This window comes from Podarcis liolepis, assembly GCF_965112155.1.
Source record: "Podarcis liolepis genome assembly, chromosome: 8".
In the NCBI taxonomy this organism is placed as follows: Eukaryota; Metazoa; Chordata; class Lepidosauria; order Squamata; family Lacertidae; genus Podarcis; species Podarcis liolepis.
In genome coordinates, this window is record NC_139560.1 from 78,170,820 (window position 1) to 78,184,510 (window position 13,691).

Genomic DNA, 13,691 nt, shown 5'->3' on the forward strand with positions numbered 1-13,691 from the left:
TTCAAACTTCTACTTTTGCTTTTTCTTCTTTCAGGGTGTCTCTTTGAGGGAAAACAAACCCAGCCTCTACGAGTTCTTCTTGCAGTTGATCCACCATAGCATTCTGAAAATTGAGAAGAGGTAAAGTCTCTTTTATTATCATTGGTTACATGAACTTCTCAGGTACCAAAATGTATTAGCCTGGTGGCACATGGCTCACCCCAGCAAACCATGAATGGTAAACCAAAAGCAGACCTTATCTTCCTGATTTTTAGTTTTCTTGGTGGGGGGGGAGGGGACACTAACTGTAAAGACTGCTTCAGACACAACCCTAAAACCATGGTTTATTTACCTGCTCAAGGTAGGAGGAAGGAGTTTTTAAGTTGAGTTCACAGACTACTTTACCAAATTGTAGGTTTTTAGCCAGCATTGCTTCTGAATGCAGCCAGTTGGCTGAGGTAATTTCTGAATTCAGAATAAAACAACAAAGAGTCTTGTAGTTCTTTAAAGACTTAAAAATTTTAAAGCATAAGCTTTCGTCGGCTTTTTCAGAAGCTTGTGCCATAATAAATTTGCTACAATACTCTTTAATTTGCTGCAGCCAAAATAATTAATATCCCTCTGGAAGCTGAATCAAGAATGCTGTTCCAAATCCAATCTTTCAGAGGAGTTTTAAGCATTAGTCTGTATCCATTTCTTTTAAAGCTTAAAAAATAATAATGGGAGGCTTTCAGAATGGAGAAGCTAATGGAATGGGTTTAGCTTAGTACCCAAAGGGGAATTGCATTCATTCAAATCGGCATCCATTAATTTTGAAAGAACAATCAAGTGTTTGCCAGGATCTTTTCAGCAAAATTAATTGACTCCCCCTGCTTTCATAATTATGATAAGCCATGTAAGCTGTTTCTTTGCATTGATCAGGTGGACGTTGGTCTCTTCAAAGACCAGTTTGGGTTCAAGAAGATCGTTTTCCCTTTGTGTATTTCCTGTTCTCATGAGAGTCTGGTCATCCAATGGCGTGTTGTTGTTGTTGTTTTTAAGCACTCTTCACACGATCAGGCCTGCTCCTCTTATCACTTCATATGTTCCAGGGTTGACTGTTGCCATTCAAAACTAGTTCCAGGCCTTATATCTCTTCCCCAAGCCCGGGTGGTCTACACATTGTCTGTGTTGGGTCCAAAGAACTACTGTGGCTCCAAGGTGGCCCTCAAGAGAGCGTCTCATCAGTACAGGGGATGGCTCGCTCTTAATAAATGAGTACAACTGCTTGCTTTGTTAACCTGCAGCCGTTTTTTTTCAGGGCTGACCCTGACTCCTTTCCGATCCCTTCCTTTATGGAGACCTCTGCTGAGTCTGTTAGACTGTTGTCGGACTAACAGATATGTTGCTCAGACACAAGGGATTCTGTGAAGTATTTGTAGAAGCATATGATGGATTTGCCATTTGGCTGATAAGTTATTTTTGCTAAAACTATTGACTTTGGGCACAAAAGAGCCATGAATATTTTGGAATTCGCTGGAAAATTCTAAAGCTCTTGGATGAATATCTGAGGGTGCAGGCGGCATGTGCTAGACAAATAAGCTATCGCCAAGATACACAGCGCTGACTGCGTGTTTGAAGGGTAGAGTTACGTAAGTGATCAAAGCTGACAAGGAGGAAAGATCAAAGTCTTGTCTGAATGCTTCTTCCCTCTCTGAATGCTTTCATTTCAGTGCCGTGTTGAATGCAGACTAATGTAGCATTTCATAAGACTCTTCAGAGTGTATTTTTATTGTAAATCCATACAGCTGAGAAGTACAGAAGTGACCGGCAGCACTTTGAGAGCAGCCTCAGAATATGCGGGATACTTTTTCATTTCTGTATGCGATGAACCATTGATCTGTGGGCCTGTCTAGTTCTGCACTGTGTGGCTGGCAGGACCTTTGGATGTGGGCTTTCCTAGTCCCAGTGCCAGAGAGACACCTAACAGAAGATTCTGGGAACAGGGACTCTGGGAACACATGCAGTATGTGTCCTGCCCAGTCTATCCAGACTGAGGACACCCCTTTGAGCAATGCCATTTTGGTTGTCATTTCTCTCCTGGAGTCCACAAGGGTCCTGGGGCTTGAGAATTACTAGCTAGTAACAGAGAGAGGGAGGGACGCGGGTGGCACTGTGGGTTATACCACAGAGCCTAGGACTTGCTGATCAGAAGGTCGGTGGTTCGAATCCTCGCGACGGGGTGAGCTCCCGTTGCTTGGTCCCTGCTCCTGCCAACCTAGCAGTTCGAAAGCACGTCAAAGTTCAAGTAGATCAATAGGTACTGCTCCAGCAGGAAGGTAAACGGCATTTCCATATGCTGCTCTGGTTTGCCAAAAGCAGCTTAGTCCTGCTGGCCACATGACCCGGAAGCTGTACGCCGACTCTCTCGGCCAGTAAAGTGAGATGAGCGCTGCAACCCCTGAGTCGGCCACAACTGGACCTAATGGTCAGGGGTCCCTTTACCTTTACAGAGAGAGAATCCAGAATGTTCTCTCTGTGTGTTTTATTGCAGTATGTTTTGTTTCGTTTTAACATGGGGGACCATATTTCAAATGCGATCTTCCGTCCCATGCCTCCACTCGGTTTCTGAAATACCGGCAACTCCCAAGTTTACGTGGAGATTTTGTTCTACACCTCCGGGCTTGTAACCAAAATCGTGTATATTGGGGGAGCACCCTGGAGAGTCCTCCTGGCTCGCAAGGAGAGCCTCTCCAGAGCCCAGGGAGAATGTCCCAATATACGTGATTTCAGTTACAAGCCCGGAGGTGCAGCTGGGAATATGCCCTGCTGTTGCTTGTGGGGAGGGTGTCACAGAGGTGTCCTTATTTGCAGGGTTTGGTGGGCTCATGAGCCAGCATGCCCTGGTATTTAATAATAATAATAATTTATTATTTTTCCCCAGCCACTTTGGGCAGCTCCCAACAGAATATTTAAAACACAATCAAACATAAAAAAAACTTCCCTAAACAGAGCTGCCTTCAGATGTCTGCTAAAAGTCAGATAGTTGTTTATTTCCTTGACATCTGATGGGAGGGCGTTCCACAGGGTGGGCGCCACCACCGAGAAGGCCCTCTGCCTGGTTCCCTGTAACCTCACTGACTAAGATGCTGGGAATTGTCAGCTGATGTGGGAAGAGGCAAGTCATGAGGTAGGCTGAGGCCCAGCCAAGAATCATGGGGTCCACCCTTGTATTTAAAAATGTATTGCATCATTTTTTAAGAATTGCATTAGAAGAAAAAACAAATTGCATGCGTAGGCTGGCCACGTTCTGGCAGCGACGAGCATCTCATTCGTGCCTGCCGTCAGCTTTCAGCATTTGTGATGGCGAATTTTTGTTCCCTGATACTTGCTAGGTACTATGCCCAGCGCTGTGGAATCCCCCAGGGCTGCACCTTGTCTACCCTGCTATGCAACCTCTGCTATGGAGACATGGAGGACAAGTTGCTGCGTGGCGTGCAGAGAGATGGGTATGGTAATATTCCCCAGCCTGCTATATAATAGTTGTTCCCCCGCAAACTCCTGTGTTCTCAAAAAAGGTTCATAGATATTCTGCATCAGTTGTTCAAGCTTCTGCCAGGGAAGACGCAACAAGGATGGAAAGGGCACGATGAAGCAAGTGGGTAAAGCTGAAATGTGGAAACGGTCTTTGCCAGGGTTTTGTGTATAAACTAGCAAGCAACACGGGGAACTGCAGTTCTTTGGCAGTGTCTGGGAATCTGACGTAGATTTCCTTGGACCAGCAGTCCACAAAGATTGTGACCTGTAGTGACTTGGTGTCAGGCTTTGGGGAATCCTAGCCCTTCCACGGTGGCAGCAAAGAAGCAGATAAAAGCAAGAAGAGCTCTTACCAATTACCGTATTTTTTGCTCTACAAGACTCACTTTTCCCCTTCTAAAAAGTAAGGGGAAATGTGTGCGCGTCTTATGGAGCGAATGCAGCCTGCGCAGCCATCACAGAAGCCAGAACAGCAAGAGGGATTGCTGCTTTCACTGTGCAGCGATCCCTCTTGCTGTTCTGGCTTCTGAGATTCAGAATATTTTTTTCCCTCAGAATATTCCTTAGAATATATATTTTTTCCTCAGATTCAGAATATTCTTTTTTTATCCTCCAAAAACTAGGTGCGTCTTGTGGTCTGGTGCATCTTATAGACCGAAAAATACGGTAGTTTATTCAATAATCACAGCGAGACAAAGATCTCTCTATAGAAAATGGCATTGCTCCCAGTAAAAACCCAACCCCCTCCAACTCCCTTATCCTACGTTATCCCTGCGCCAGCTGATCTGAGCTTTCTGCCCTCAATGGCCACCTAGTCCTGCGGGGGGGGGGGTCAGGAAAGCTCTCCAAAAACACTTGTCAGCTGTCTCTCCCCTGGTGCTTCTTCTTCTTCCTGCTGTTCCTCTCCCAATATTTCCCAGCTTTCCCCCTCTGCAGCCTCTGAACTATGTCCTTCTGCCAACCACTGTTCTAAATCTATACTCTCCTCCTGTTCTCAGGAAGGTTAAGGAGAAGGGGGCGGAGACCATTCCTCCTCAGTCCAGCCCCTGACACTTGGTTGCTCAGTGGTGTCAGTTTTTCACCCATTACAGGAAACGTGAACTCATTTTACGTCAAACATGAGTTCCACCAAGTTCTCAGTAAACTGCCGGGTGGGACTACAGTCGTACCTGGAACTCAAACCTTTTGGCTCCCGAATGCCGCAAACGCGGAAGTGATTGTTCCAGTTTGCGAACGTTCTTTTGGAACCCGAACGTCGGACGGGGCTTCCGGTTGGTTGCAGGAGCTTCCTGCAGCCAATCAGAAGGCGCAATTTGGTTTTCGAACGTTTTGGAAGTCGAACTGACTTCCGGAACGGGCTCCGTTCGACTTCCAAGGTACAACTGTACCCCGATTTCTCCTCGTGTTAAAAAGTATGCTCTTACTCTATATTTTATGATTTGGAATTTATATTTAAGCGTTTTTAGTTGCATTTTGGTAATGCATGTGGTGCTTCACAAACTGCTTTGATGCTAATGCCAAGAAGCAGTGTACAGTGGTACCTCGGGTTACATACGCTTCAGGTTACATACGCTTCAGGTTACAGACTCCGCTAACCCAGAAATAGCACCTCGGGTTAAGAACTTTGCTTCAGGATGAGAACAGAAATCGTGCTCCAGAGGCACGGCAGCAGCAGGAGGCCCCATTAGCTAAAGTGGTGCTTCAGGTTAAGAACAGTTTCAGGTTAAGAATGGACCTCCAGAACGAATTAAGTATGTAACCCGAGGTACCACTGTACACATCATTCATTATCTCCATCCATCCTCAGATTAACCTTATGGGAAAGGAGGTCGGGGGGGGGGGGAGGAGCATCCCCTGCATTGTCCTGTTTTTAAGTGCTCATAAAAATGTAAAATGTTCTTCTAGGTGCATGTTCTGTACCCAATGGCTAATTAATAAGCAGATCTGCTTATACAGAGAACCATAGAATTGTAGAGTTAGAAGGGACCCCAAGGGTCATCTAGTCCAACCCTCTGAAATGCCGGAATCTCAACTAGATCATACATGACAGGTGGCCACCCAACCTCTGCTTAAAAACTTCCGTTGAAATGAGATTCCTCTTGTGGGAGCCTGTTCCACTGCCGAACAGCTCTTAAATAAATTGGAACGCCACAAACTCCTTTCCCCAAATGGATTCAATAATAATACTGGTAATAAAAGCAGCACTCCTACTTAACGCAGCGTAAATTTTTATTTTGGCGACGCAGGCCTGTTTTAACATGTTTTTAAACTTCACATTTCAGGGTGCTGATGCGATTGACAGATGACTTTTTGCTTGCCACGCCTCATTTGACAGAAGCAAAGGCATTTTTAAGGTATGGTCTAAAGTATGGAAGTTTGATCAATTGAGTCTCCTTCTTTGCACAAAGGAATGGCAAGAAATCTGCCCTTGTTCTGCTGTTTCTCTTTCGTATTCTTAGTGATGAGTTGATCTTGTATGTATATGCTCCTGTTCTACAAAGGTGCAAATAAAGCAGTGAATGTGGTGGTCATTTCTCCATTTCCAGAGAACCTTGGCTTTGTGCGTGTGATTTTAGGCTTGTGAAGACTTGCTTGAAGAATTATGTTCATCATGCCTGTTGACATCTCAGCTGCCTCCCTGGCTTCTGAATATGGGTCTTGCCCTGAGTAATTCCTTCCTTCTCCCCATGCCTATGAACTGGCATCATTTATAAAGCATAGGGAAATAGGTCCGGAAGTTCTAATATTTTGGCATACAGCCCTGCTTAAAATGAACAATTGTAATGAGGCTTGCAGGAGGGCAATCTTAATAATCCACTTAAATTATTTACAGCTTATTTTTGCTATTAAAAAACTCCAGCCGTGTTCTTTCATAGAACAAAAGCAAGACTGCAGGAGACAGTGTAAAAATGCAACTGTGTAAATAACATTTCTAACCACACATTTTCATTGATTTAGGACTCTGGCCATGGGCATTCCAGAATATGGCTTTGTTATAAACCCAGGAAAGACAGTAGTGAATTTTCCAGTTGATAAAGATATCCCGGGATGTTCAGCGTTCAAACAATTACCAGCTCGCACTGTAATCCCATGGTGTGGATTGTTAATTGATACACAGACCCTTGAAGTTTATTGTGATTACTCCAGGTAAATGAGAATAATATTTACTACCATGTTAGGACAGCATACTGTAATCAGTGTAGACTAATCAATTACTGTTGATTAAATTATTTTAGTTGACTAGCCAGTGGGGGCTAACTTCACTTAGACCGGTGGACACAAGTTGTGGAGATCAGTGGGGTGGGTGGGGCTGTAATGAAAGAATTGGGATCCGTTCTTGTGACCTTCTAACAAGTTTTCCAGCCTCGTATTATTTTTTACCCTGAATTGCACCACCCTGAATGACAAACTTACCAGGCCCAGTTGGTTGGGCTGGAAGTATTGTGTGTATTGCTTCTTTGGTTGGCAAGCATGCATAGTTTGTGGTTAAACTTCCCTTTTGATTATACCCGTTGGGAAATGGTTGCTGATTTGCAGTTTTATTTTTGTAAAGAGCATTAGATATTTCCTCCCCAAATGTGCATTTGTAAAGCAGGTGACTTTTCGTGTTCTTAGTCCAAGCATAGCTGTCAACCATCCCTTATTTGGTGGGAAAGTCCCTTATCCCAGCGCTGTGACCCACTGCTGTCCCTTATTGATGATGTCCCTTAAATTTCCCGGGTTTCCAAGGAAGCAGCTCCTCTCCCTCCCTCCCTGCTGGCAGGGAGGAGGGGGACTCCAACTGTGTTGCTTAACTGCGTTGCTCACCCAATAAGGAGTCTAAGAATGACTGGGGGGTGGAGCTTGCATGGTTTGTGCGCGTTGCCTGGGGACTCGCCTTTGCTCAGCGCTTCCCAGCGGAGAGGTGACGGTGGTTTTCCTTGCTGCATCCCCTTTGCCAGGTTGCTGTGCTGTGGGATCCACCGCTTGAGGCTTCGTTTGGCTGCTGGCTGGGCTTTCTGCCTTTGGCTCAGGAGCTGGTTGACTAAAATTACTTATTTTGTCTGCTGGTCCCTTATTTTTGAGGCTGCTGGTCCCTTATTTTCAAATCTGTAAGTTGACAGCTATGAGTCCAAGCCAGCAGCAGTACAGTGGTGCCTCGCAAGACGAAAAGAATCCGTTCTGTGATTCTCTTCGTCTAGCGGTTTTTTCATCTTGCGAAGCAAGCCCATTGATGGATTAGCGGATTAGCGCTATTAGCGGCTTTTAGCGGCTTATCTGCTGATCGGATCAGCTGATAAGCGGCTTAGCGGCTTGGAAAAGGGGGGGAGGGGGAAAAACCCCGCAGGAACTCACAAGACATTGCCGTCTTGCGAAGCAAGCCCATAGGCAATTCGTTTTGCGAAGCACCTCCAAAACGGGAAACTCTTTCGTCTAGCGAGTTTTCCGTCTTGCGAGGCATTCGTCTTGCGGGGCACCACTGTACTTTAGACAAAGATAAGATTCTGTAATGTCATTAAAATTCTGCTGCTTTGTTTTGTTTTTTTGGCATGCCGAAAGACCTGTGATTGTGGAGTTTTGAAAGCTTGACAGAATAGAAGGCATCCATGTTTCTCTGCATGTTGCATAACAGAAATGCATGTCTCTTGAGACTGTATAGTAGTCAACAAAAAGAGAAATTAAGCAAGCTGACTTCAGACCATCCCTGTAGTAGGAGAAATCTAACCTGCTTGCATCAGAAAGCTACATAACTTCTGTCTCTTCTTCCCTTTATCACCCCTGCATCTCCTTGCTCCCCAATTGCAGTTACGCCTGCACATCTATCAGGTCAAGCCTCTCTTTCAACTCGAGCAACAAAGCCGGTGTCAGCATGAAAAATAAACTGCTAGTAGTCCTGCAGCTGAAATGCCACAGTTTATTTTTAGATTTACAGGTAAGACAGTTGTGACGCATGGGAGAAGCCTTTCAGACCAAACATTTCCAAATGTGCAGCGTACTCTGAGCCTTCAGACACTGGTGCAATTCCTGTTCCTTTAGATTATATGTGAAATACTGCAATCCATTTAATTTTTATGTATATTTTTAAAATTAAGCCATAAACGGTGACTTTTTTTTTTACTCCTCCCCTCACCCCAATTATTTCTCCTCTCTAAATTTAGATCAATAGCCTCAGGACTGTCTGTATTAATATCTTCAAGATCCTTCTGCTGCAAGCCTACAGGTACATGTGATAATTTTCAAAGCGTCATACTACGCAATGCCACTAGAAGGCACTGTGAGGCAAGAAAATGCAATGTTTCATCTTCCATTTCTGCCTTTTGTTGTGCTGTGACTTGTCATTTTAAAGGTCCCCATGCACTGGGGTTTCTAAACCGCTTTTATATATCTCCCCACCACCACAATGTTAAAAACACCCAGAACTTTTGACTCTGCTTTAATGTTTCGGCCTCAGATGACTCTTCTATAGATCTAGGAAATGCAAAACATCTGTTTTTCACGTAGTGTTATAATTTCAGTGCCGATGCAGTTCTAAGTTCCTCCAAACAATCCACTTGCCTTTAGCCCTTATCTTTAAAATCACAGTATATCCTAATTATTGATGATGATGCTCAGTGATTAAAACTACAGTGGTACCTCGGTTTTCAAACAGCTTGGTTCATGAACAACCTGGAACCCAAATGCTGCAAATGCTGGGTGTTCCGGTTTTTGAACTTTTTTCCAGAAGCCAAACATGTTCCGTTTTGAGTCCTGAGCTTCTGTTTTTACTGTTGCGCAGCTAATTTGCATCCCCCCATTGTAATTCAAGCCTTCTGTTTCCGTGCTTCCTGGTCCGCTGCTAATTTGCGGGGGGGGGGGCATTTAATTAAAGCCTTCCATTTCCGATTGCAGTGTTCTGAGGTGATATTTGGAGCTTATATTTGGTCCTTTGGTTCTTGCTATTTTACGTTTTTTTTTGTTTCGGAGGCTTTTTCGGTTAATTTGTTTTTATGACTGTGGAACCCAGTTCAGCTACTGATTGAAAGATTGATTGATTGATTGATTGATTGATTGATTGTGTGACTGCAGAAATGGATAAAAGCCCCCCATTCAAACAATGACTATCATAAGTGAAAGTAATAAAAAAAAAATTTATATTTTTATCTTCTACAGTAGTTTTATTTATTTTATAGTACAGCACATTGTTTATTCCTTTCATTTTATGGATCAAGGATCTTGTTAGATAATAAAATTCATGTTAATTTGCTGTTCTAGGGGTTGTTTTTAAAAGTCTGGAACGGATTAATCCGTTTTGCATTACTTTCTATGGGGAAGCACGCCTTGATTTTGGAACGGACTTCCGGAACGGATTAGGTTTGAGAACTAAGGTACCACTGTAATACAGAAGATCAGCATCTGATGTAAATTCACTTGAACTGAAACAAAAGCGAAGGGTGTGTAGCTGCACTTGCTCAACATCTGTGCTTTGTTCCCCGATGCCTCTGCCTCTTCAGCATGTAATTCATTAACATTTTAAAAAATAATAATTCTGGAACATTATGTCTAGCTGAACTCTGCCAGGACTCTGACCTGTTCTCTTTCAGCCTTGTCCTTGTGCGTTAGACTTCCTGTCTTCACTTTCTGAAGTTCTGATTATCTTTTAATGACTTTGTAAAGTGTAAGCATCTTTCCTCTTGCAAGGGTTTCCCCTGCCCCTGGCAAACACATTCTTATCGCACAGAACATACACTTTGGTCAAGGCCAAATGGGAACGGCTTGGGTGTCACTGGAAACCACCCGGGTTAGGTTTTTAATCTCGGCGCCATTTTGCTCTTCCGTGCAACAGCTGTCAAGGACTGGGACAGAGATTCGAGGCTGCCTGCACACTATAAATTTAAAGCACGTGGTTTTTCCCAAAGAATCCTGGGTGCTGAGAATTGCAGCTCTGTGAGGGGTAAAGTACTACAGTTCCCAGGATTCTTGCGGGGGGGGGTGGTTGTGCTTTAAATTTATGGTGTGTACACAGCCCCCCAGACCATGGGGAGGTCTCTTGAAAATAAACAAACATGATGTATAAGGCTGAACAAGGTGTCACTGTATTTTTCCTCAAACATCTGCCTGGTTTCATTCTTTACAGAGCCTGCTTACGAAACGCAGGCTCCTTTTACTGCTGAATTCGGTAGAATTTAATTCTTCACAGAGCTGAGATTCTGTGCATATTTATGTGGGTTTTAAACCACTGAAAGCTGCTTTTTTAATTCCAGGTTTCATGCGTGTGTCCTCCTGCTTCCTTTTAACCAACAAGTTAGAAATAATCCCAGTTTCTTCCTGTCGATAATCTCTGACACTGCCTCATGTTGCTTCTCTCTACTAAAAGCCAAAAATGCAGGTAGGTGAAATAAATGTACTAAAACTGCAGCCCTTGGGGAACAGTTACTTACTGGAGTCGTTCTTCTGACTTAACGTTTCTTGCTTAGGACCAAACTAGACATGACATTAAGCATCTCACTGAACGTTGCATCCTTCTCTCTCCCACATGGGGAATGAGCCCATGTGCTGCTGGCTGAGATCCAGCAGACAGCAAAAGAGCATCAAGAGAGAGAAGGGAAGATGGCTGCATGACTGCCCCTTTTGTAGGGTCTGCCAGGGTCACGCCCATCTACCTAGTCACAAGCAGGAGGAGGATGCTCCAGACCAGGCGAGACAGGAAGTCCTCTAGGCAAACAGGAAATGTTACACTTGACTGCAACAGGGATGTTGCATCCCACAAGAAGTGTGACATTGAAGGTGGACCAGTTGAACGCTTTCATCCTGTTTTCACAAGCTGCTGTTTTGGTTGGGCTGCAGGGAGGAGCCTCATTTGCTGCCCCACTTCCTTTGCGCAACCTGTGTCCTCCAGATACTGTTGGACTGCAAGTCCCATGAACCCCAGCCATTGTGGCCAATGGCCAGGGTCAATGCGGGCGACAGTCCCCACAGTATCTGGGTGGCACCAGGACAGATATGACGCGCTTTTTCCTCACACACACATTTTAATTGCCTGGCGCCTCTTTTAATCAGTCCTTTTAACCGACGGTGGTAGCAATTAAATCTAGGGAATTATAGCTGTAATTAAGTCTTCCTCAAATTCAAGTTACTTTTTGAGGATGGTAGAGCAGGCAAGGAGATGTTGAAGAGGAGAAGGGATCTGTGTGAGAGACAGATTAGAGTAGTTTTTCTTAAGGTGTGAGGCTGAGAAAGATGGAATCTACCCCTGGGGAGTAGATGGGCACTGAGCAGATGGCAGTGATCAGGTAGACACTGACATTGTTGACCAGAGGCAGGTATCAGTTTTGAAGATTAAAATAGAAGGTTGACAGAATAATTTGTGTGTGTGTGTTTGGTTTGGTTTTCTTTTTCCTTCACTCTTTTTTATTCTTTTTTTCTTACTCTTTTTATTGTGTTTTTTTAAGATATTAAATCTGCTTGTTTTTGTTGTATTATATGTTGAAAACTTAATAAAACTGATTATTAAAAAAAGAATATAAAATCTCTTCACTAAACAAGCTTAAGTCATTCTTTCTTGCTTTATGCCTAGATATACCTTTTTCTCCTGCTGGTGGTTCAGCGCCGCTTACATACAAAGCTGTGCAATGGCTCTGCTATCGTGCCTTCAGTGTGAAATTAGGAAATCACAGAGTTATTTACAAATGTCTTCTTGTACCACTCCAACAATGTAAGTACCTCTCCGCTTCATGCCAAGACATGCAAATGCTGTTCATGTCTCTTAATTTTCCTTTCCAACCAAAAACTGTTAAGTTTATTCTTGAAGTGACTCTTTAATTTAGTTTCTGTTATCATTATTCTTGACAATGCGGGGGTGGGAGTAGGGAATAACTACGGATGCTTTTGAGAAATTAGGATATCGATGGGTAGGAAAATGCTAGAACGGGTGATCTCAACTTAGGCGGGCGTTATGTTCCGGGGATAGCGCATAAATCGTGTATAGTCAAAACACATTGGGTTCAAAGGTGAGTGGGACTGCCAAAGTCTTTCACAACCCCCACCCCCCAAATGCCCATCCCCTTTAAAAAAATAAAATTAAAATGTGAAGCTGAATGCACTAAGTTGCAAGTTTTCTGGAGAAGCCTAATGTCTTCTAAGTCATTTGAAATATGTATAGATGCAATTATAGTGCCTTAAAGATATGTGGATTTTATGATGTTAAGCTGATACTGCTCTGATTGGGGCATCTTATCTGTATAGTCACTGGCATAGTGCTAGCAATAAAAGCTAATCTGTTATATGTATTTGAGATTCTTGAGGGCATTGAACTATTTTTAAAGAGCCTTGTTGCAGATTTGAGCCATATAATTCCTTTTTATATATATTAGGGCCAGTTTATGGTCAAACTACGAAACTTTCTCCCCCAGGAGGCAGTGATGGTCTCCAACTTAGTTGGCTTTAAAAGGGGATTAGACAGATTCATTGGGGGAGGACTAGCCGTTATGACTATTGCTCTCCCTCCACTCTAGGAGACAGCATTTCTTCCAAATACTGGAAACCACAGGAGGGGGGGTGCTTGAAGCAGCTAGGAAGCCTGCTCCCCATCACGTGCAGTTTCAAAATGTCCTTGGGAGTGCAGGGATGGGGTGGGCCAGTGTGCCATGCAGCCCAGAGGCATTGCATTGGCAAAAAATGGTCGCCCTTGTTTTAAAAGACAGCCTGCGGACCACCCAATAACCCTGTTTGAATTGATTTGTCTATCGGAGCAGCGATTAGTTGATTTTAGCATTCATCTTTTCAGGTGAAATACAGTTGCTCCAGCAAATTCCAGAAGCTTCTGTACAGCTCCTGAAGGAAGTGACAGAACCATCACTATATGAAGATTTCAAAGCCATTCTGGATTGATAGATGCGGTCCTATTGTAGGTAAACTGTTTTATTTTTCCTTTAAAAAAGAAAAATAAATAAATAGCTATGTCAACCTCCTGTATCTCAAAGCAGGAAAAATGTAGTAATTTGGTGCCTGGAAGTACGCTTAGTGCCATGAATACATGAGCTCAAAGTGACGTTTTCAAAGTATTTTATCAGCAAAGTAAGTAATGGGATATGCTCCATTTTTAGTTCTATTTTTTACTGTGTAAAAAATTCACCTAACCTGGAATTGTCAGGGGAAAATATATTTGTCTGTAATGCAACAATGGTGAGATGCCTATTCAGGTATCTTGCCTAAAAAGTGATCTATGGCTGCATGTTTCT

The 13,691-nt window shown here is 43.5% G+C and overlaps 1 protein-coding gene across 13 annotated transcripts in view; it reads left to right on the forward strand.

Annotated features, from left to right (window-relative positions):
- Positions 1 to 13,691, forward strand: part of TERT (telomerase reverse transcriptase) — an 84,848-nt gene that overhangs the window by 13,789 nt on the left and 57,368 nt on the right. For 7 of the 13 annotated variants that reach the window (XR_014529588.1, XR_014529589.1, XR_014529590.1 and 4 more), the window contains exons 8-15: positions 35 to 120; positions 3,354 to 3,467; positions 5,778 to 5,849; positions 6,454 to 6,642; positions 8,281 to 8,407; positions 8,634 to 8,695; positions 10,716 to 10,840; positions 12,029 to 12,166. Coding sequence is in view for 5 of the 13 variants with exons in the window: in XM_083519046.1 (XP_083375172.1) it covers positions 35 to 120; positions 3,354 to 3,467; positions 5,778 to 5,849; positions 6,454 to 6,642; positions 8,281 to 8,407; positions 8,634 to 8,695; positions 10,716 to 10,840; positions 12,029 to 12,166 (913 nt within the window). In the remaining 8 variants the exon portion in view is untranslated. Of the gene's footprint in view, positions 1 to 34; positions 121 to 3,353; positions 3,468 to 5,777; positions 5,850 to 6,453; positions 6,643 to 8,280; positions 8,408 to 8,633; positions 8,696 to 10,715; positions 10,841 to 12,028; positions 12,167 to 13,237; positions 13,362 to 13,691 lie in introns of all 13 variants that reach the window. The other 6 variants (XR_014529586.1, XR_014529587.1, XR_014529593.1 and 3 more) reach the window with 2 other exon arrangements.